The sequence below is a fragment of the Poecile atricapillus genome, chromosome 5, assembly GCF_030490865.1.
Source record: "Poecile atricapillus isolate bPoeAtr1 chromosome 5, bPoeAtr1.hap1, whole genome shotgun sequence".
Taxonomy (NCBI): domain Eukaryota; kingdom Metazoa; phylum Chordata; class Aves; order Passeriformes; family Paridae; genus Poecile; species Poecile atricapillus.
The window spans coordinates 26,745,462-26,769,806 of NC_081253.1; the positions used below are offsets into that span (position 1 = coordinate 26,745,462).

The window sequence follows — 24,345 nt, forward strand, 5'->3', positions numbered from 1 at the left end:
AGAATCTGCTGAGCTGGAAGAGACCCAAAAGGATCATTGAGTGCATCTCCTGCCCCTGTACAGGACACCTCAAGAATTCCATCATGTGCCTGACAGTGTTGTCCAAACACTTCTTGAGCTCTGGCAGTCTTCGTGTTGTGGCCACTTCCCTGTGGTGATGTCCAGCCATCCTTTGGTTGAGGAACCTTTTTGTTATATCCAACCTAAACCTCCCCTGACATAACTTCAGGCACATTCCCTTGGGTCCTGTCAGTGGTCACGACAGAGATCAGTGCCTGCCCCTCCTCTTCCCCTCACAGGGAAATTGTGACTTCCCTGTCACAACTCAATGAGGTCTCCCCTCAGTCTCCTCTTGTCCAGCTGAAGAGACCAAGTGATACCTACAGCAAGACCTGATATGAATGCATAGGCTGACCCTGCTGTTGAGTCAGTAACAGGGTCAGCATGAGCGGTCAGGAACGCACAGAACCTGTCAGTGCTACTGACTGCCTCAGTTCTACCAAACTGCTCCAGGAATGTGGCTCTGTGTTGCTGTTTCCCCAGCAGAAAAAACAATTTAGGAAGCTCCCAAATATGGTGCTCTTACTCATTGCTACCTTTATTAAGTAATTTCACACTTTCCATTATGCCAAATCAGTCTCTGGAACCGCACTATAAACTGGATGATACAAAATGTGCCAAGTAAAAAAGAAGAAGGATTTCTGACAAACCTCAGGGTCTTGCCATTTTCAAGGTAGTTCTGGAGCAGTATTAGAGCTCCTTTGTGAGAATGTGTTGTGCTGTATCCTACAGTAAGTAAAGGATTTTAAAAGAAGCAACAGAATTTGCAGTACCTGCACACCTTTTATGCCTTCTTCAATTTGATATCATTATAATTGGCTTTAAATTTTTGATGAGATGACAAACATCAAAGGGAAGTCATTTGATTTGCTCCTGTGTCTGTAAGAAAGTTGCCAAATATAAAATGGGTTACAAAGTCTGCTACGAACTTGGCAGATTAGACCAAATTATTTCTGCTATTCACAGGACCTATGCTTAGGACTTCAAAATTAAGTAGGCTGGAGCAATGGATTCTTTTTCTCTTCCATTTTAGGGTGTATTTTACTCACCGCCCAGATCTTCTCCAGCTGTTCACAAGTACCAGAAGTTGCTGCGAATATTGGCTGACCCTGGATCATTTCCACAAATATACAGCCTGCACTCCTGCAAGAAAGCCAAGGAATTAACTCATTCACATAAATGATATATATATAATATGATTGTTAGGATGGGCAGGGAGAGAGGCAGAGATATTTGTTGGAATGGAAATTTAGAGATTCTGATTTGTAAATGCAGAAATCTTGATAAAACAGGATGGGAGCACACCAAAGATAAGTTACATTTACATGCCTCCAGGATTTCAGAAAAAAAACAGATGGGGCCAAGGTTCCGTGCAAATCTGTTCCCATCTTCTTTTTCTCATCAGCACCACCCACTAAAGAAAAACAATTCACTTTTCATCAGCAAGACAAGACAGGTGATATCCTTGGAAAAGAAACCCACTAAGCACTATTTTTTTTCCAGTACCAAAAAAATTGTTTCAAGTCTCTGTCCATTTATCCTGCTACAAACTGTGTCAAAAGAGGGTCATGGCAGAAGCCTGTGGAGTGCAAGGTTACTTCCCATGAGAAAAAGGGTACAAAATTGGAGTACTTACAGTAGGAAAGATAAACAGGGAAATACTACACACTTCATTGGCTTGAAGGATATATTAAATGCAGAAAGAACCCAGAGACACTAACTACTATAGCCATTTTCCTTCAGAAGCTATTAGCTCTTCCTTGGAAAGCTGAAGGCAAGATTTCATAGCATAACAAACCTGGTCATAGCAGAAAGTTAAAGTATTCTTATTTTTATGTCATCCCCTGCTATGCACTTGCACCAAAACAAACCAGACAGCTTAAAAGAAACCCCACACCTACCAAATTGCTTCATTTTACTAAGGTGGATTAGTCCTCATGGCAGTAATGATGAAATAGTTGTGATCAATGTAGACTTGCCTATTTGCAACTATTCCCATCTCTTACTGTATTTACTTTTTAATCATTTCCTTCCATTTTTTTTCTAGGTTTTCTGTCTTTTCACTAAGTCCCACCGCACCTTTTTGAGTTTCAGTCTCATTCATCTTTGGTTATATCAAATTTGAGTCCTTTAAGCTTAACTCTTGAAAACCCAGCTTTGTCTTAAAAGTCTGAAAGTATTATTTTCACTTGCTTAGCAATAACTGGTAATCTCTCCTGGTTATCTGTACTCCTGTGTTACCCCTTGCACTTTGTTTTTGCAATACTGTAGTTGTTTTTCCCACCTGGCTGTGGTCAGTTGAAACCCTGGCACGCAGCTCATCTGCGGTATTTATTTTGGTCATCCTTGCACACCAGGTGGTGCCAAGCCTGTTTGCAGATCCATATCTAACACTGTTTTCATAAACACCTCTGCTGCACTTTCCCTTAGCTTCCTGTACCCTAGCCTTGGCAAATCTTGTGAGATGAGCTTCTTTGCTTGTCTAATATCCTCTTCCAGAGTCCAGGCATCACGAAACTTAATCCACAGCTTTTGCAACATGGAGTTTTTCTGGTGTTTCATAGCACTACCACATGATTAGACATTACTTCTGAGCCCACAGATAGATTCTACTAAGACCAGTGTCATACCAACACTGTTTTCACAGCTGATGTACATGTCCAAATGGCTCATTGTATTTTGCAACCACAGGGGTTGCTGTAATCGGCTGATTGTATTGCACAAGTTCAACTGTGTATGGTCAAAGCAATTTAGCTTCTTTTGATTTGTAGGGGGAAGAGAAACAGCTCTCTATGTGTTTGGAACAAGTGATGCTTATGATCTACCAGTTTGCATTCTGATATCCTATCTAGAAAGTCTGGCAAGAGCAGGAACTTTGGAAATTAATGCTAGTCATATTAGCCTTGCAGTAGAGTCTGCAGCTTTCCTTCTGAGTTACTCTGACAGCATTATGAGGATCCATCTGATAATGAGGATGAATCAAAAGCATTTACTTTTAAATGGTTCTAAATATTTAGACCTGGGGTTGTTCTGCTTTTCCCCTTTTCCTTCTTTCCCCTCTAATATTAATTTCTCAAGTCTTCTTACCCCTTCCAATCTGTAAGTTCCTTAGAGGGTCTCAGTCCTATATAACTGCCTTGGGAAGAGATAGGGCAGAGGGAAGGGGTCTTTTGGGAAGAGGCCTAGCTAGACATATTTTAGCAAGTGCTAACATGCACAGGAATCAAAACAGTGCCAGCTAAAGTAGTAGGAAAAGTTACAGGGATATTCAGGGAGCATAAGCAGAGCTGATTCAGACAGTACAGTTGCATCCATCTGCAATCCCTGGGGAAAGTCTGAACACTGCACTTTGCCCTCAGTCTGCAGTGACGCATCACACAGTGGAAAGATTCTCATCAGGATTAAGATCTAAGATATGTCTGTGGCATCCCAGAGTTCCCTCTTCATGTCTGGGGGTTTTTGTTGGCACTAGGTAATGGCAATTTTATATTTAACCAGAAATATAGCACTCCTCTTGCTCATCACCAAACCTGGTCTGTACAGTGGAGCCCTTAGCCAGCATCTCCCAGTTTGGCATAGTGGGGCACCATGAACCAGGCTGAAGAAAAGGCTGTAGTGAGCCTGGCAGGTCCATGTTAAATGACTGCATGTGAACTCCTATTCTACATGAATCTACTAGGGAAGATCACTGTGATTTTTTTTACTCTTTTTTTTTTTAATGGAAGATTATATAATGAAAGCCTGACTGAAAAGAAGACATCTTAAGGCACTCATGATGTTTGCAGCCACTAATGTGGCTGTGCATAAAGCACTCGGTGTTTTTAAAAAAAAAGGAAAAAAAATCCTTCTGATATGCAGTGTAATCTCCCCGAAATCCTTTAATTGAATCTTCTAAAGTCCTGAAGAGATAGTGAGGGAGAAGGAGAGAGAAAGAGATACAGAGAGATTAAAGCAGCTTTTCTAGTTAGTCCAAGAGCAACCAAGTCTCCTTCTATATCTCTTTCTTCATTTATTCAAGGCCTCATTCACTTCCCATGTGCCTCCCACTGACAGTATTGCTGCTCAAGCACACTATGCATGAATTGCCATAATGTTTTATTTTGTTATAATTGGTTTCTTTAAACCGAGGCTTTGACACCCACTGTCTCATGACATTACCAAGGGCATTCTGACCTGCCTTCATGTAAATTGCAGCATCCAAAAGACATAGGGTTTTTTTCCCTTTCTTCCCAACAGACAAGTAACATCTGTGTGAATTCACATTATTTCCTAATAGACAAAAATTGAACTTAAATGCAGTGTACATCAAGATAATAAATGACTCTTGTTAGAGGAAGTTACTCAATAGAGCTCACTGAAGTACTCCCTATTCTCTCAGCGTGACATCTTTCTTTAGGGCAAACACTTTGAATGTTGTTATTATAAGGAGGCGTTATAACAAAAGTGCCTATAGTGTGGATGTAGTTCAGTGGGACAGAGAGCACTATGCTGTTAGAGCTGGGATCTTTGTACACCACTCCTATCTTGCTATTCATTACACCAGAGCAGAGTTACGCAGTGGGGATGTTGGTTTTGCATAGGCAGAAATGACACTCTTTCTGTGCATAGCTGGCTTTGGACAGGGGTCAGCTTTCAGGGAAAAAAACAACAGGCTTATGCCTGATACAAACCCTCTAATCTGCTAGGCAGGCATCTTCAAATTCAGCAGACATTTCTGAGAGACTGTCTGGGGGGAAAAACGACAGGTAGTGGGGGTATTAGACAGGACTATTTAGACTGGCTTAGCAGCTGGAGGCCATTAGAATTTAGCAAGGTTTTCCTCCTTAGAGAAGTCTTTAAATAATTAAATTAGCAGCAGTCCTAGGGAAGTAAACAATCTAAAAACTTCCGTTTCCCTGACCTACTCTCCAGACTTAGGTCACTGGAGTGTCTGATAAGCTGCAGACCTCTGGAGGGAGATACAGCCTGTGAAGACCTGGAGCTCTGCTGTTTGTAAGCTTAGCCAGCCCTCTTACACATTTTTCAGCCTGCTGCACTCCTAACTTTTCCCAGCCTTTGACTCTGCAGTAGTTAAGAACAAGTTCTGGTGGGACAGGTACAAGGAGAAGATAAACTGGTCTGAACAAAGGGTGAAGCATCAATGCCATCTACAGATGTAAAATTGCCCAGAATAAGGATGCTCTCCTGCAACTTCATGAGCTGCATCCTGTCCATGAGCATGTCAGGACTGTGTTGCTGGGCTCAGGCTGGTGCAGAAGTGAGCCAGAAGGTTGATGAACCTTACAGTTAGCCCAGCTACACATCCAGGCCAGCCCAAAAGGCCACTGGGACCCTGCAAAGCCTTCATCCTCTCCTGTTTTCTGCTACTCTCAGACACTCCTCTCTCTTCTATGAATATGCAGCTTGTTTCCTTTGGGTTCCCAAACACATCAAGATTTTGGGGTAGAGCTTATAAGGAAACAAGGCTTTAACAGACACAACCCTTCTCCTGAGTGAAATACAGACTGCATCTGAGACATGGTCTTTGAGAAGGACAAAATATCACAGAAATTATTAAAATCTCAGACACCTTTCTATCTCCAGATTCATTGAGCAACCCTTTAATGCCACATTTTGTTACCAAGGCCAAAGTAATTTGGTTTTGTCGAAGTAATTGATGGTGCAGTTGTGGATCCATTGTTTTTACATGAAGCCATTTCTGCAGAGTTACTACTGATTCATCTGACTACTTAGATAAACTTACATTGAGCAAAAGTGTTCTGTTGCAAGACAAGAAAATGCTCCGTACATGTTACCAGACAGGATACATATCTCTCATAAATATTATCAGATGAGGTTTGTGTCCATCCATAGCTGAGATGTAGTGACATCATTTCCAAAAGCTTCTATGAAACTCCTACAAAACTCCACACTGCTCACACATTTTCTGCTCACAGGTGTTAATTCCTCTACTTACAACTGTATCTACTGTAACTTTGGCTGATTTAATTTAATTCAGATAAAAATTATTTTTCCCAGGGAACCCCAGATGCTTTGATATTGGTCAGTACCAGATATCTATATCAGAAGAATAAGCTGTAGCTCCAAGCAACACATCAGGAGGACGGTACCAGAGTGTCACAACTTCAGAGGAATATGTCTGTCTGGGGATGGACCGGGCACAAGCAAGGCCTGCAAAAAAACCCCAACAAACCAACAAAAAAAATGCTGTGTTAGGACAGTCCTTCTACCTGTACAGTGCATAGATTATAATAATTGGAAACAGGACATTATTTTCTCTTTAAACACAAGTAATCTCAATGCAGCTTACAAGCAATTGGCAAAGAAAGTATTTCTGGAATATACCTCTGGGGCAGATCAAATCAAGTAATAGGCTGTGTTTTGCAGGGCTTTACCATTTGAGACTGAAGCAGCTATCCCAAACCAATGCCAAGAAAGCTTTTTGGGTCACACACTGCTGTGGACTCTACACATTACATTATTTTCTGAACAGAGAGGGATTGATTCTTTGTTCTCTTGAACTAGTTTTACATGGTAGTAATTGTTCTGACTTAAACGAGGTTAATCCCTGTACCTATCAGTATAAATACAAGAAAAGCTGGACTGACCACAGAAATAGTTTCCTGAAGTTCAAGGAAAGGTTATGCTTCTCTGCATTAATTGGCTGTGGATATAGATCTAGATGCATGCTACAGCTTTGGTCTGAGCAGATATACAGCTGTATCCAAACTGTGACTCACCAAAGTCGGCTAATTTGAGCTCACCGAGGCAACTGATGAGCAAGTTCTGGGGTTTCAGATCACGGTGAAGAATGTGTTGTTGGTGGATGTAAGCCAGGCCACGCAAAAGCTGGAACATGAAGAGCTGGAAAAAGCCAACAAAAAACTGAAATGATATTGCATGACTTTGCATTGATAAGTTAGCTCTGAACTTTAGGAGAACCCTGGAACAAGGCAGAGACAAAGCAAGTAAGAAACCAGTAAAAATCCCAAAAATGAGTAGAGCTGGCTGGAAGGAGAAAACTGTGGTGGGTTATGACTGTTCTACAGCTTTCTGAGGTTTTCAGGGTAGGATATTTGGCCAGGAGGGCAATTTAACTGCGGTCCGTAAATGCACATTTTGGAATTTCAGTTTTTCTTTAGAAATGGACTGTTGATTGCAGGATCAAGGTCAGCTTGCCAAAACACAGACCCCAGCTTTCAGAACAGCAGCTGTGTTGATTGCAGTGTTCAAGACAAAGACACAAGGACACACAGCCAAAAAAAATGAAAGCCTAAGGAGCTGAAGGTTTGCCCCCTTGAGCCAGATGGCAGCAGCTGACTGAGTTCCATGGCCGCTGCACATGTCACCAGTGGAGCAGGGAACTGACTGACCTGGCAATGGGAACTGTTGGCTTCAAGCTGGGAGAAAACATGAAAACCCGATTTAAAAAACACAGCGAATCAGATATGATGAACAAAGCAAGCAAGCAAGAAGAAAACCAAGCAAGAAAGGAAGCCAAGAAATAAATATCTAACTCCCACCATCATGGTAGTCTAAATAAATCTGGTGTAAAATAAGTTGGGCTGAAACAAGGTATGAAGTTGGACAGTGGATAGAAACAAAACACAACAAAAGTAGTAAGACTTCACCAGAGAAAAGATATATTTCACCAGAGGTTTAACCTGAAGAGGAGGAAAAACAGTGACACCCATAGGTCATTTCTGTACCAGAAAAGTATCCCTGTACCATTCTGCACACTTATATTATATTGCATAGGAATCACTCAGAAAAAACAAACACCATTTGCCAGCAAAAGTGCAGCAAGCTAGATGACCCTCCTGAAGGAGCAGTAAATAATTTTGCAGTTCAGTTCCTGCTGACAGTGAGGATTCTGGATAGGAAAGCAGAGCAGCTGGCTAGTGTTTACTCACAGAAATGCCAGTAAGTACATATTACAGCCATGTGCTCCATGTGCTTTACAAGCACGTCTGGTAGCAGAACCCTTGAGATCTGTGCCAAAACTACTACACTGCATCTCAGATGTATCTGAGCTTTAAGGATGTTTAAAATGTGAGGCCCCAAAAAACTTCATTAGAATTGGTGTTGCTTAACAACTATCTGGAAAAAGATGTGAACAATGTGGCAACATTTGAAGATGACAGAAGTATTTAGATTAGCTGTGATAAGAAGTGTCAGTGAGGAACTTCAGAGAGATCTGACAAAGCCAGATGAATAGGCGGTTTGATAAGATACAAAGTTATTGTTGACAGCTGTATGATAAATTAACTGAAGTTGCTCAGGAAAAGGACACAGACATTAACTGAGGACATCTGCACAGAAACCTTAAGCCAGCATGCAGCAGCAGTCCTGAAAGTTAATTAAATGTGAAGATGCATACAAAGGAGAGCAGGAGACTATTACATTATCAATCTATAAAATTAGGGTACATGTTTGGCTGTGTTCAGATGCAGTCAACCAATCCCAAAAGCTATGGGAGAAACAAAAGGGACTTAAATGACTGCAAATATGAAAATAGTTCCAAATGAGAAGAGAGTGAGATGTGTTTTTAATTAGAGAGATGAATAATGTGTTGTAACAATAAGAGGATAAAAATTCGTGTAGAGATAGGTTTCCTTGCCACAAGATGTCATTGTTCACAAAAGCTGAATGTCCACTTGCAGGCTCAGAAAATAGGAAGAGGGGCTAACCGAAAAAAGGTTTGAGACTGAGAGGGAGCTTGTTACATCATCAAAGGCAGATTTTCTCCAACATTTTTGTCATGTATGTAACAAATAAATATTAGTAAGTAATTTACAGTGACCATACATAGTGGAAGATAACTCTTCCTCATTCCTTAAGGGATATGAGTGTCCTACAGAACTCACCATAACATTGCACGAATGGAGTCCTCCAGGATGCTGGCCCATGTACTGTGCTAGATCTGTGTACTAAATAAAAGAGAAGAACTTGAGGCAAAGCTCCTGCTGTAAAATTCTTCTACCAACAATGCCTCTTCTGTAAATGGAAAAATATGCAACTGCTACAAGGGTGCCTATTTCACCTGGGTGAAGATCTGGTCTGATGCAGCCCATAAGCATGTGCTTAAGTTCTGGGTCACATCAGGAACCTGGCTGACCTGTTATTTCACCCAGCATTTATGACCTACAGCTGCTGCTTAACAGAATTCATACTTGTGCCAGAACTAATCATAAAGCTGCAACAAGAAGATATAGCTGCTGTGTTTTCTTTATAATTTGGTTGACTATCTGCAAAAGCAAGAGAACTAGCAAGATTCATGTGGAGAATTTTATTGGTATCCTGGTCTCCCCATGAGAGCAGCTCACAGCTTGGTCATGGTAATCCACTGGGGTCAGTGCCAAATCTGACCCCAGCTGGGATGTGAGCTCATATCATTATTTCCTATCCTTGCTGTGGCTCAAAAACAGTACTTTTATTGTGTTGGCAAGGCAGAAATGGAGGTAAATAATGTCTGCCACCCCAGTGGACACAAGACATGGAATTATTTTTGCATACAGCTGTCGCATATACAGAAAGAAAAGAGTAAGGCTGTGTGGCTGGAAAGCAGGAGATCAAGAAGGAAAATCAATCACTGCACTAAAGCATTACAACTCGTTTCTTTGTAGATGTCTCACAGTGCAGTAAATTCAATCTGCAGCCACTTCCCAGTACTTCTCAGTACCAGCTCCACAGGAAGCTAGAAAAACATCAACTCACCATGTACTCAAAGACAAATGTTAGTGTCTCCTTAGTCTGGATAATGTCATGAAGCAGAACAATGTTGGCATGTTTCAAACGTTTGAGAAGTGAAGCTGGGAAAACACAAAAGGAAGATCGACTTTACTGCTGCTGGAAGTAGAAGGAGATCATGCACAAAACAAGGCAGCGGAAATAAAAAAGCTGGGGAATAATAGTCCAGATTTGGCAGTTCTGTAAGAAGTGGAAGCTACTGAGCCTGAAGGAGGATAGAACAACTCCGCAGAGAAGCAAGAATTAGTGCTCCAGGCTTGGCAGGAACCCAACCATCCATCTCTCAGAGGCGGGATCTTGCCTCTGTCAGAAATAGCAATTCACAGTTCCCAGGTGTCAGCTTATAAGTTGAGGAGAAGTAATTTCTTCAAGGTGAATGCTGAGAGGCAGGACCTGTGAGCTCCCAGAGCCAGAATGCAGCAGCCTCCAGTCTGTCACTGAGTTTCTCATCCATCTCCCATCCATCTCCTGGTGTGTGCCCTCAGCAGGGCCCTTACAAGAGACTTCTGGGACAAACTGAGTTTCTACCAGTTTTCAGCTTCACAACAACAACAATAGTGCAAAAATTGGCAGAAAAAAATCACTGTAGATATAAGCTAAATTCTGGGTTTAGTTCTGTGCATATTGGTTACTGTATCTGGTTAAAAACTCTACGAACAGAGATGGTGAAGTTACTGAGTGAATAGTGATTTGTTTGTATTTATAAAACTTAAGCAAGCTTTTCTTTCAGCTTAACTATCCAAAAGCATCATTTCAACGGTGTGTCCCTGGTCCTTAGGTCCTGACATGCCTTTGCTAAGCCTTGGCACATCCAGGGTGTGGTGATGCAGGAGGCAGCACATGAAGAGTCTCTGGGCCCACACAGACCACAGAGCACTGACTTATGGTAAGACAAAAGCTGCAGCCTTCTGAGCCTTTTGGCTGTGCATTGGTTTTGCTGTGTTAGAGCAGGCTCCAGCCAGCACGCTCATGAAAGGAGCTTCTCAGCAGAAACTCTTCATGGGGGAACAGCATGCACAGCTTAATCATTTGCTACCTTAGGTGTGAGACAATACAGCAGTAATTCTGTACAGAGGAGGAATGTGGGGGAAGAGGTGAAGCTGGGATTACTTTGCCTGTAGGTCACTGGCACAACTGAAGAATCTGACCCAGCCGTTCACAGACAGGGAACACAGACTACACAGAGAGAAGCCCCAAAGCCCTAAAAAAACAGATGTCCCTGACTAGAGATTTTAGTTCCGCTTCTGACACAGCAGAATAGCCTTCGAGCTGTTCCAGACCCACTTTTTGCTGCTGATTAAAACCAAATTAGTTTACTGTCAGACCACGCAGTGCTACAAATTTCATTCAAATAAGGCATGGGCGTACAATCTTGTTTCAGCTGAATTAGCTAAAGCACACAATACAAAGCATGGGCCAGCTGTGGGAGGCAGAGTTTTAGTCACAATTAAAAGCAGCTTTTTTGTTTTTCAAACAGTCTGAAAAAGAGATTCGAAGAGTTTCATGCTGGCAAAGCAAATTTATACTGGATTAGCACTTTGCCTTTTGCGACCGTAACAATTTCACCTGGTTGTAAAAGCCCGACTGCCAGTTACACTGTATATGACACAGCTGTGGCCTGTGTCAGGTCTGAGACTACTGAGCAGTAAGGGATGCCTGATTCAGCACAACTACTGGAAACAGCAGAATCCAAAGCAGCTCTTGCACAGAGCTTGGTGTTGCTGCAGCTAAACTGCCTCTGTCATTGATACCACTCCATTTAGCTACCACCAGTATGTTCCCAGCACTAGGGACCTTCAATTTCTCCACACTGCACCTAATTGCCTACGAACCTAGTAGAGGTGCTTTGGCTAGAGCCCTTCTGCTACAGAACACGATAACCTGACTGTGATACCTCAAAAATTCCATATGACCGGAGCTATTGCTCCAGAGGGGCAGCACAGAGGGTCCACAGTAAAACGGAGGATTCAGCGCCTGTGCCTCAATCAGGCTTCTGGGAAAGGCTCCTCACTTTGTTGCTTCTACAACCCCCTGCTGGGGTGTCAGGTGCTGCTGCCAGAACCGAGCTTTAAACGCATTTTGTCTCTGCGGGGCTTCCTGGGGTGAAGCGTCTCTTTGTCAGGGGAGCGCATTCCTCAGGGCAGCAGAGAATGCGCCGCGTTAATAAATCTTGTGCTTTGTTTTTGCTACTGACTTACATTGTAAATTTGAGGTGTCAGATGCTGCAAAGCTCAGCAGTACACAAAAGCAGACCCTTCATAGGAGCACCCTTGTTTTCTCCCATAATGAATGAAGTTAAGACTCTCAGCCTGTCCAGCAGAGCATGTTAAAGGGGTGCTGATCTTTAGCGCATCATTAGTTCAATGCAGATAAAGCTTTTAAGGCTTATTTTAACTGGTGGGCTACAAGCGTAAATGCAGAGCAAAAGCACCACAGCAAATGAATGTACAGGAAACTGTAACACAAGCCATTTTGCAAGTAGGAATATTTAGGCATGTCTCCGCTTTCACACAGAATTGGACTAAGGACTTTGTAAACTTTCTTGTCTTAATTACAGTTATAAACCTGGAGTGGATTCAGTGACCTCTCTTGTTATTCTGAGTTGACTGCTATGAGAGTCCTTCTGTGCTAGTGCTGCTCTGTGAAAGCTGGCACATCTGGTCTCTGGCTCTCCATCCCCATGACAGGATTAACCCTAGTTGCACAAGTGCAGTTAGAACTAAAAAAACGCTCTATGTGTGTCATCCTACATTGACAGCTTCCTCTAATACCATAAAACAGATTGGCACAACAGTTGCATATTTCTGTGTATGGAAGAAAACAGATTGTGGTCTTCTTGGGGTCGTACAGCAGATGAAAATAGAAGCAATCAACCAGGCTTTTGAACTCAAGTCTGTAGGGAAATGTAAATACTTTTAGCCAAAATCAAGCACTTGCACAAAAGCATGTCTTTCTCCAAGAAGTTGAGAAATCTGCAGACGTTCTGCCCAGTGCTCTACAAAGTCGACTGGTAAGAAATTCTCACTGGACTGAAATGACGGATGTTATTAAACATTAAATGTTATAAATTTTGTTGAAAGTATCTCTCTTCAGACTGGGATCTGTGATGCTCCAGGTATCAGCTAGGAAAGTGTCATGGTTACAGTAACAAGTCCACAACTGCCCAATGCAGCAGTGGCAAAAGCTGTGTAGTTTCTAGAGGGAAGAAGGAGGCAGCAAGCAGAAGGTGCAAAAAGGCTCTGACACTGCTAAGAAGAACATGCTCTGGCTGCAGCTGGCACTTTCCTTATCACAGGCATGGATGCATCTGTCACAAGTGCATACATTAGAGGTTCCTCTTCTGTCCATTGCATGCCTATCCAGCCCAGCGTAAAGACATCCTCCATGACACGATAAAAAACTGAGAATTTTGGGAAAAGGGCAGCTGGCACATTGAATAAGGAAGAAAGGATGGAGGGAGACATCATGGAGCTTTTCCAGGTTAGAACAAATGCTGTTCGAGAGTGATGTCCCTCTAGGTCTTACCTTCCCGAATGGCTGTAAAGGGCACTCCCTCCTCTGCCTCCAGCTTGATAACTTTCAGTGCCACCAACTGGCTGTTGATCCTGTCAGGTCACAGTAGAAGGTCACATGAAGCTTCTCAGTGCTTGGCATGATAACACAAACAGTCTCCCAGGCAAACACCCAAGCAAAATTTCTAAGGCTTGCTGACCTACTCAGGCCAAGTTCAGAAGGGAGTTACAGAGCTCCTCCACCTTGTGTCCATTAGCAGTGAGCTGGGAGCCAGCTGGCTTGGCTAGAGAAGCACTGTGCTGCTGTCCAGGTATTGCTAGAGCACAGCTTCAAGCATTCGCCCCACTCCACCTTCTGACAGCTTTCCTGCCCCTGTGTGATGGCAGCATGACCTCATGCCCAATTTTTCAATGATGCAGAGATCCCTCACTTCAAGGAAAACCTTTGCTCCCTCCCTGCTTCAGCCAGACAATCTCCTGGCACACTGCTGTGGATCAAAGAGTCTTTGTGGTGCCTCCATGGCTGCAGTAGAGGAGTTCCCTGAAAAATTGGGATGGGGCTTTGCAAATATCCTGGTTAAAGGCAAAACTGGACTTTTGATTTGCCTTTATCTTTCACAGGAGGTGTTGCCAGCTAGCACTGGGAAGACAATATTGCTCACCTGCTGATCCCCTTGTACACAGTTGCACAGGATCCTTCACACAGCTTTTCTAGATGTACATAGGATGTGGCAGCTCCAAACGGGATGCCTTGTCTCTGCTTCATGGAGAAATTGGTATGTGTTTAAATTGCTGAGCAGAACAAGAAGGTACTAGCAGGTCATTCAGTAATTAAGTACTGATTCATGCCTGGAATAACCATCAAATAAAATAACTCCTGTCTGGCTCTGTGGATGCTGCACCTCACCCATTTGAACCTCTCCACAACATCCTGCTCCTGGAAAGAATCAGTGTGTCCTGTAGAAAGAGTCACTGTGCCCCATACCTCCAGCTCTGGAGGACGTGGAGCTGCAGGGGCTGCAGAGAGGGTAAAGAAAGGGATGCTCTGGTTACATTTAACAGCTAGCATAGGAAAAGGGGACAAGCTGTGTCACTGGCAAACTACCATTCCACTAAGGAGTTGCTTTTCTTTCTCCTTTGAGAAATATACATCATTTTCATCTCTCTCTCTCTACCAGTCACAGATCTCCAGTACTGTCTGTAAGGGGAGCAACTGTCTGTGTGTTCCTCTGTTGGTAAATGGTACTCAGAACACACAAAGACAAAACTGCCTTAACTGCAGAGGGTACTTCTAACAGCATCATTCTAAATGTATGTCATTCCCCCTTATCCTTGAATTATTTATCTTTAAATAACCTGTTTGGGCAGGGACCAAAACCAAATGCAGAAGTGAAATTTCAGGAAGTTTACATGTATGTATTCTCCCCCTTAATCCCTCACATAGCCTGTTAATTTGTCCCATACAGCATAACACTGCTGTATACTACACAGCTATAAAAAAGGCAACAATGAATGGCAAGCAGGCTTCAAGCTCCTCCTGAGCAGCTGTATCAAATGGATTATAATGTGACAACACAGGATTTGCAATCTGTGGTGTGCTGCCTCCTCCAAAACTGTAGGTAGTTGGCTGCCTCCCTGTTTTACAATCTCTCATTGGCATAGAACTCACTGGAATGCAATCTTTTCTCCCTGCTCATCACATCAAAGGCATTTATTGTCATCTAAGGTTCAGATTACTCTTTCAGCAACTTCACAAGCCTGAAGCTGCAAAGTTTGATGCTGTCTGGTTAGATGCAAATGTGACAGCTTCGCATTCCCACAAGTGGAAGCACCCAGGCTTAGCCTATCTCAATGCAGAAGCATCACAATGTGGTATTAAATACCTCTACTGTAGTCACTGCTTCCATGTGCTGAAGGCCTTGAATTTGTTGGGAGCCCCTTCTCTCTGAACAGCAGCTGGTGCATCCTGGTCTGACAGCACTTACACACAGGATGTCTCCCATGTTGTCCTGTTTATATTAAACTGTTTCTCTTTTTTTCTCCTCGCTCCTCCTCATCCCTCTGTGTCTGTAATAACAGCTCATATGACTCGCACGAGGTCTCTGCCTCAAACAGTCTTGTGATTTCTGCAGTTTCTCTTTGAAAGTCCAAGTGCACCCCTGGAGCAGCTGCATTGATTTCTGTTCCTTTGATACACGCCCTCCAAAAACAGCCAACATTTTTCATACCTGAAGATGGAGAATTAATAAATCCAAACTTTCTGCTTTCTACATATTTCTTTCAGTCAAGCAACTCTCAGTGTAGTAAGTTGGATACTGAAGGGATAGGTTTCACACAGGAACAGGTCTTTACTTCCCTCCCTGCCTGTAGCAGTTCTAAGCTTCAGATTTCAGCTCTCAGGTGAGCTTTCTGAGCACTGTGGCTGAGCTGTGCTTTCTGCAGGAGCATTGACTGTCCTTGCTCTGGCATTTACATCAGCACGGGGACCTGTCTGCCCCTGCTGGGTTACGTGTCTAAGGGATGTGATGAGTTGTAGCTGATAGAAAACACTCTCGTCCATATGTCAGAATAACCAGAGCAAACTGATTAATCCTGCCTGCTGTAGAGCAGGCAACACACAGTGGATTTACCCTGGATGTGGACACACAAAAGTTCCCTTCTTTCAGTCCTCCATGAGCAGGACTCACTGTGCAGCTTCCTAGGACTGACACCCAACCCACACACACAAAATGACAAGGGCTGAGGGAGCAGACATCATCCTGCGGTATTTTTGTGCTGACCCACTAGGTCCTTCAGTTTCATTTTAATGCATCACATGAATTCTTTCCTTTGCTTCACTGTTTTAATGTCCAAGAATAACACTCCTTCCTTGAGCGAAAGGATTTCTTTAAAGCAAAAATGTCTTGGGGAGGCAGGAACAATTTCTGTGTCTTGTTGCAACAAAACCATCCAGGCCTTTGCATGGCAAGAAGGAGCTAACACACCTGGAAGGCTTGATTTCCTTCATGTGACTTTCTTTTGCACTCCCTTTAGCCATAATTTAGTAAATGGCTATCATCATGGACTTTGGTCTTCTCTTTATTTCCCAAGTATTCCTTGAGCCAGCAGGAAACAGCAGTAATTTAGATGTGCTGTCCAGGCATGAGAAAGGTTGTCTAGATGCAACACACAGTAACAAACTGGTTATGTAGTCTTTTATTGTGGAAAACAGTTTTTAGTGTTATGACTAAATAATACTTGCATTTTAAAAGACTGAAAAGATAAATGCACAAAAAGTAGACAATACAAAATATACACGTAAATTCATAAAAAGATTGTAAATTTTAATCTTGTGTACTTTTTTGTGCCAGGGAGTAGGGGGGAAGTACTGTCAAAAAGAGAAGTAATCCAACTTCCGCCAGGTAGCCAGAGCTGATAAATGAAGAAAGCATGCTTATAGCTGGTGATTGTTATTATCGAAAAAAAATATGGAGTAATCATTCCAGTTAGTGGAGGAAACACTCTAACAGAAATGTTTAATAGCTATCTTTAGAAAATATAAGAATTTATAAAGAAGAGTCTATATCTGTCTTTGGAATCATGGCTTTTAAATGCAAGTTTCAGGCAACATAAGAAATAGTCGACTATGAGGTGACGTAGCATTAAAAGCACATTTTACAAAACTTGTTCAAATAGAAACACAGGTATATACCCATGTAGGGATGTATATATATAGTGTGTGTGTACATACACACATAGGTGTATATACATATTGTGTATTTATATGTACATACGGTGTATTTACATACACATATTTTAAATGTATTCTGTGAAATCTATGCCTGTAGAACAACTCACACAGACGCGTGTGTGTGACTCGCACCAACACCCGCACCTGTGGCATCACACCTATTCAGAGCAGGCTGCTCCCGGGGAGAAGCTCCACACCGGGCCCTGCGGAATCTGTGGCGCAGCTCCGCTCCCCGTTAAAGCAGCAGCAGCAGCAGCTGAGGGGGGTTTTGGGGAGCAGGAAGGGCCGGGCTGCCGCTGTCACCGATCCCGCACGGCCCAGCCCGGCGCTCCTTGTCTGCGCCTCGAGCACCGCCTGACGCGCGCCCACGTGTCGCTCCCGTCTCCGCCTAGTTTTGTCCCGGGCAGGGACCCGTCGGCGCTCGCGCGGCGTTGGCCCCGCCTCCTGCGCGTCCCGCGCCCCCGCGTGAGTCAGCCGGGCGGCGCGAGGGGCCGCGGGCAGCGCGCGGCTGGAGGCGGCGCAGCGGCAACAGGTGCGGGGCGCGCGGGGGCTGCGCGTGGGGTCGCGCGTGGGGTCGCGCGCGGGGTCGCGCGCGGGGTCGCGCGGGAAGGGCGAGCCGCGCCTGAGGGCGGTGGCGCTTCCCGCGCCTCCCGCACCTGCGCTGCGGGACCGGAGCGCCGGGCGGCACCGGGGACACGGGACAGGCCCCGCGCCGCCCCCGGCTGCGCCTGGGGACTTGGGGAGAGGCTGAAGAATGGCTCTGACAGACCCTGGTTGTCCGACTCTAACCGCGCTGTGATGGGTTGGTACAGCAGATACCGACGTGTATTTCCGTAGGGTCTGAAAGGTCTCCTCCCTCTTGGTGGAAAGAGACCCCCGAGCTGTAATTGACGTGCCCTTCGTCTCCTTCCACTTGCGTTTATGAGTCCTGTCCCTCTGCGTGACTTGCTTGCTCACGGGTAAATGCAGTTCAGCCTTTGGGGCGTATCGAGTGATGGTACTCCTGTGGCTGCAGTATCCTGTACAGGTGACATAGTGTGCTGTCACCGCCACAGACCTCTTCCAGGACGAAAATACTTCGGTGAGGCACTGGGGAGCACCCCGAGTGGTCGTACATGACCTGTAGTTAATCACTGCTGTTGCAGGGCAGCAGCTTATGTAAACTAGCTGTACTTAACTACTTTGAGTTTCTGCAGAGTGAACTGTCTTCCGAAGCGGAAGCACATGAGAATGTGCTAAATTGAGGTGTAATTTCAAAAGAAAAAGAGGCAGAACGACATTCAGAAGTTTTTGAGTCCTTTATGAGTGGTAAATTTAAAGTTTTTAATTGCATACTGTAGCAGATAATTTTCAGCTATGTTGATTTTTTCCCCCCGACTTTTTTACTGCTGTATTTTGCTACCATCTTGCATTCGCTGGAACTGGCATTAAAAGCTTTGTGCCCTCATCCAAAGGGGTCACTGCTGTCTTTCAGTAGCCAGTTGTTTTGTTTTGTTCTGAGCAGATCTTAATCACACAATGTTAAAAACAGTGGTTAGTGCTGACCAAAACACAAGGGCTTCTTTAACTGGTCACACATTCTATATAAGCCACAGTTGCCAGCAGTAAATGATATTGACAATTCTGTTTTGAATGAGAAAGCTTGGAGACCACCTCTTCTCAACCTGAGTAGGTAATTCTGTATAACAAACATGCAGTCTTGGTCCTTCAAGTTATTGCTAAATGTGATGCAACAAATTTATTGAAAATGTGTTTGGAAATACATAAGTAAACATGTATGAAAGCTGTAGAAATATTTGCAGGGTTTGTTGACATAGCAGGTAATTAAGTGCATGAGGGTCATGGGAGTTCTAGTGTTTCTCAAAGTCAGGGCCATACCAGCTGTTCTGTTCAGCATGTAAGGTTCAGGATGTAAGGTTACCTTCATACCTGTGGTGCTCACTTGAAAATGCTCAGTGAGGAGCACAGCCTATGATAATGAGAGTAGTGTTTGCTCCACGTCATTCCCAACCATGGCAGTTGTTACGCTGTGGTAGTGTTTGATTTCTGGAGAATTAGCCTTTAACTTTGTAAGTGGAGAGTATGACATCAGTGTCATGCCAGTGACCATCTGTCTGTAGCACAAATCTGTTTCATAATTGGCACTCGTTGCTGCTTTCCACTTGCGGTGTTGAAAGAGAAATGTAGACAGTAAAAGTATGGGCAGAGAAGTGAAGGTGGTGGTATCACACTGAGCTTCCATGCAGGAGTGTTGTTTTGTGCCTGGATGTTCACCTTCATGAATACTAAATCTAATAACAGTTCAGGTAGTCTCCATGGAAAGGAAATAATGTAGCTGTAATATGAGAATAAGCAAGGAAAATGACACATTTCTGTTGGGAGGAAGAAACTTTCTTTTACTTAGATTGTAGCTGTGGCAAAGCAACTTGTAGTTTGCATTAGCTGTGAAATGGGAATAATGTGCTGGCCTAGGAGTGAATGAAAACTTGAACTGAAATTGAAAGTGATTTCAAAATGTCTTAAAGATGTCTCATCTGTGGAAAGAAAACAGTTTGACTCCCGTTTTCCCTTATATGAGTAAATGCTTGGTAATGCAGCCCTAAGTGTGAGCTTCTGTAAAGAAAAGAAAATCTATCACTGCCATCGTATCATGCTCGTAGTTTCTAGTTCACCACTGTTGCAGCTTTCTCACTTAATAATTATGTAAATAGTTTTTCAATTTGGCCTTGAAGGGGAGATCTTGCAAAACAGCTAATCAAATACCTGTCTTTAACTTTGTTATGTTACAATTAGAAGGTTTTATGACAATTAAAATACATTTTTTTGCAGTTGAGGCTCATGAAAATGAAAACAATTACTTGAGTACTTAAAAAAAGTCCATAAGTTCCAGAAGTCAAGAATTTTAAGCCTCAGTTCCTTAACCTCAAATAACTATATGCAGTGTAAATTATATATTTGTTGATACTTCAGTTACTCTATCAAAGTGTTCATCTCGTTGATTCAGTCTGATTTGATGCACTAAGTCTTTTTATTTGAAGCTAGAGTCTTTCACAAAGGAAAGGTGCCAGCATTTGCAAGAGAATGAATTGTAGGGTTAGGTGGTTTTGAGCAGGCTAAAGAAAACCCTAAATGTACCTTCTCTGAGCAAGAACACATCAGGAAGTAATGGTTCCAAAAATGTGCTTTCATTTTCCTTTGATGTTTCATCAACACCTCTGCTGCTGAAGCATTGCATGACAGTTCCCTTATGTTTGTGAGACTTCCTTTGTTAATATTTTAAAATTAACTTTTATAATTGTAAGTGGTTTTTATCTTTTGTAGTTGAGGAAGGAGAGGCTGTCTTGAAAGCAGTAGCTTTCTGGTGACAAGTGTGTCTTTGTGTTCCTAGAAAGTATGCTCCTTTTTGGGGGTTTTTTTAGAGCAAAGTGCATATGACTTACCACAATGCCGTGTTATCAAATCTTTGTCTTTTTGAGGTCTCTTCTTTGCCAACTCTTAAGTCCAAATCACTCTTTTTAGGGTCATGTATCTGAAAGATTGGAGTTGTTTCTGTGCTGTCTTGCTTCTATATGTGAAGGTCTCCTTGGTAATTCATTATTCAGAGCACTCCAGTGAAAGTGTTGGAGGTTTTGTTAGTTACTTTAATTATTTATCAACTTGATGATTACTGTTTCCAAGTGTGCATTGAAACTTCTGTATGAGAGTTACAGATCTGACTATATTTTATCTCTTGTATTCATGACTGGCCATATTTATTTCTGTTTTCTGTATGCAAAAGCTTCAGACTGCTTATTCTGGGTCTTAAGACCTGTACTAACTAATTTTTTTTCTGATTTTGTTACAGTGGATATCAGACATCAACTATAATAAAGCAACAGCTCTAAAGCGTTTATATGTGAAACTTTGTTTAAATAAATGTGATTATACACATGCATTAATGTAACTAAAATTTGTAATACTTCATATAATAAGGCTGTAAATCAAGAGAAATCACATCTCTCTTAATACTAAAAAAAAAGCCAAGTAGATCATAAGAAACAAAGCTTAATTATATCTTTGTTTTATTCGAATAAAAGTAATACAAAGGTATCTTCATGAGGATGGAAAGATGTGAGGGTGAACTTGCAAAATTCAAAATCTGAGAGTATGAAATTGTAGCTAGAGCAGCCACTTCCCCTTGCCTTCCATGGTTATCTTTTATCTCCAAAGGCACTCTGCTGCCAGTGTGCATGAAGAAATGTTTTGAACTCTGCTTTCTGCATTTCTGCCCAGGCAGAATTGCACCTTCTAATGGTGATGTGTGCTTTGCTTCAGGAATGCAGTTACAAATTCAGTTCCTCATCATTTTCTGCTCATGCAAATCTGTTCACCTTAAATTTAGCTGAGTATTGAATTCTGTCTTATGACTGAAAATGAATCAATTTGGTGTTTCTTGAGTGGTATAATGAGAATTGTATAGAGAGATTGATGTAAATTTCTGCCTTTGAATGAGGTTTTGTTCATTCTGTGCTTACAATAGACCCATTGTGAGCTGAGTAGTTAGGACAAGTCTGGCTGTTTAGCTTCTGTCTGCCAACTCAGTGTGAGTGAACTAAATATAAATACTTGAACCATCCTAGCAGTGTGGGAATGTTTATTTATTGAATGCAGGTGCTAAAATTTTGGGTTTTTTTGTGTTTTGTTGTTGTTATTGATTTATGTTATTTGCAATTAAGTAGCTGGTTTTTGTTTTTCAGTTTGTGAAAATTATATTGTTCCTTTTGAAAGAGGAGCAATTTGGTGGTGATGGAGTGCTGCCACTGACAGATGGACTCACAGGAAAGAAGGTGAGAATGAGCAGCTAGGTGAAACCACAGAGGCTCCCTGAAATAGGTCAGCTCATGATCATCCTGGAAAATTAAGTGATATCAGCATACCCTTTATGTAACTTGTCTTAAAATTTACACTAAAGGGAAGATCATTAACTTAGCTTCAGATTCAGTTGTGTCTGGAACACTAAAGTTGCTACAACAGCAACTTCTTTTTTAAGATGATCCTTGTAATTTCTGGACCCATAGCCACAGGCTACAAACTTGAAAGTAACATTCCCAAGTGAACAGTAGATCCTGTCTGCACCTGTGAATTTTGATTGTGGATCAGTAGCCCTGCAGTAGACTTTTCTTGCACTGAAATACTTGATAGAGGTCAGATGGTTTTGTCACAAATCCTGTTATGTTAATGTCCAAATTTTTTTTACACTGTTTTCTGAAGACCTGTAAAATGGATAAAAGTGCAAATATCAGGTGTGGAACTGATTTGATGTACAGTATATTGGTGAAAACTCTCAATATTATCATTTTGTGTTCTATGGAGTGCTTTTCCTGTCTGTGTAAAATCTGTATTTTTATCTTAGGTGAAATATCCTTATATTGATATTAAATTTTTAAGCCTTTTTTTTTTTTCTTTGTCTATATATTACTTGATTGATTCCTTTTAAATTTACTTCTACTCTAAACCCAAGTCCCATGTATTTGAAATGCAGGGTGGACTCTGCATTTTAAATTTGTGTTTGCTTTATGGAATAAAATATTTACTTGAATTTTAGAGGAGTTCTAGGCTATCATCTTTTAAAATGTTTTTCTTTTTTTTTTCTTTCTGTTTTGTAGAAAAAATAAAGATATTTGGGATGGGCACGGGAGCTAAGAGAGATAATTTGATTTCTTAGCTATTCATAACCTGAATATTTGAGAGGCAGATTTTATAAAGATGTTCATCCTGTGCACCGCAGTTACAAAATACGTAGTTTAACAAATCCAGTCTGCAGGAATAGGGCTACTTGCATGAGTTTGCCTGCAGTGTGGTGTATCAGAATAGCTTTTTTTTTGGTTTGATACAGGTTCGGGGTACATTTGATTTCTTTTGCCTTTTCTTCTAGGCAAAGACTGTAATTCTATCAAAGCTTTTCTTGCTGTCTTAATATATTTAATTTCACAAGTTCATGTGAAGCTGCAAGAACTGAGTTATGCAGGGAATGAATGACATGGCTGTTGTCAAATAAGGAGCTAAAACTATTTTTTTCTTTCTGAGTAGATAATAGTATAGTCTATGTAAAGTTCTAAGGAAATTTAAGCATGACTCTTAATTTAAGCCTAGTCTTAATTTAAGCCAGTCTATATTGATGCTTAACATAACTTTTTATGTTTAAATCAAGGGATTCCACAAATTGTTAAAACTGTGGGCTTGTCAAAATTCCGAGGAATTTCTTTGTGCTGAGTTGGAGAAGTTGCTGACTGAGCATTCGAACCACAGTGTTTTGAAGCGTTAAACCAGTTTTGGATAGTTCCAGTCACTCCTGCAAACCCTGATACTTGCACTCACTATTTCAGGATATTCTTTTTTCATGGTTCAGTTGATTTGAATAACTGTCTTATTTGAATCTGAGACTCTCATTAAGAATTTACAAAAAAGGAAAAAAAACCCCAAAGAATCAAACCCTCATTTTTATCTCTAGAGGTAGAAATGACAGTGTATAAAGGATAAGCTCTTACAGATGTAATGTTTTAAACACACCATTAATGGGAGCAGTTGGTACACGGGAAAGTACAAGTGGGAAAAAAGCTTGTGGTTTCAAGCAGAGGACACTTTTTCATTTGAATAGCATATACTTTAAATCTGATAATGGTAATTTAAATATGTTGGGTTGAAAATAGAAGTCATGTCTGAACTACTGAGCCATTCCTACATAGGCATTACTGAACCACAGAAAATTTCATCCTGACTGTGTTCCAATTTGATCCAATTTCTGTAGCTCAGAAGAGGCAGAAGGAGCCAAAGAGAGAGGCCTGGTCTATGTTTGGAAGGCTGGTTCCTGCTCTGTAGCTCCAGAAAGGCTTCCCGGCCTCAGTGGAAAGACAGTGTTACAGGCAGCCCTTGGAATCCATCATGGGTTACTTCTAACAGAAGGTAATAACCACCTTAGTTGTAATGATCTGGGGCAGTAACAATCTTCAGTTACTGTCAAGATTTTTTTCTTTTAGAAGTGATACTGGATCTCTGTGTGGAAAGATGAGGGCTGTAGTTTGTGCTCTTTATACACATTTGTATGTCCTTAGTATCTTCTTAAATTAGAAAGGACCGACAAATAACGTTTAACTCACTTGACTTAATAGAATTTTTAGCAGAAAAGCATTATATATTTTAACAGTACATGCATACACAGGGTAACATTCATGTGAGGTATAGAACTTAACAGCAGCAATTGCAGAGAGCAACCAGCAGCCTTCTTATATCAATAGCTGTGGTTTTGCAGAGCCT

General features: G+C 41.9%; 2 protein-coding genes across 4 annotated transcripts in view; one reads left to right on the forward strand and one right to left on the reverse strand.

Moving 5' to 3' along the window:
* Positions 1-15,325, reverse strand: part of CDK15 (cyclin dependent kinase 15) — a 37,004-nt gene extending 21,679 nt beyond the window's left edge. The window contains 10 exon segments of the mRNA XM_058840513.1: positions 1,110-1,203; positions 6,111-6,231; positions 6,801-6,924; positions 8,928-8,990; positions 9,778-9,872; positions 13,336-13,415; positions 13,985-14,082; positions 14,230-14,306; positions 14,309-14,384; positions 15,206-15,325. Of these exon segments, the coding sequence (XP_058696496.1) occupies positions 1,110-1,203; positions 6,111-6,231; positions 6,801-6,924; positions 8,928-8,990; positions 9,778-9,872; positions 13,336-13,415; positions 13,985-14,082; positions 14,230-14,306; positions 14,309-14,384; positions 15,206-15,325 (948 nt within the window).
* Positions 15,326-17,488: 2,163 nt separating this feature from the next.
* ALS2 (alsin Rho guanine nucleotide exchange factor ALS2) overlaps positions 17,489-24,345 on the forward strand; it is a 36,522-nt gene continuing 29,665 nt past the window's right edge. For 2 of the 3 annotated variants that reach the window (XM_058839645.1, XM_058839647.1), the window contains exons 1-3: positions 17,489-17,584; positions 21,789-21,878; positions 23,840-23,994. In XM_058839645.1, coding sequence (XP_058695628.1) covers positions 21,859-21,878; positions 23,840-23,994 — 175 coding nt within the window. In that variant the 5' untranslated portion in view covers positions 17,489-17,584; positions 21,789-21,858. Of the gene's footprint in view, positions 17,585-17,736; positions 17,855-21,788; positions 21,879-23,839; positions 23,995-24,345 lie in introns of those variants that run through there. The other variant, XM_058839646.1, reaches the window with a different exon arrangement.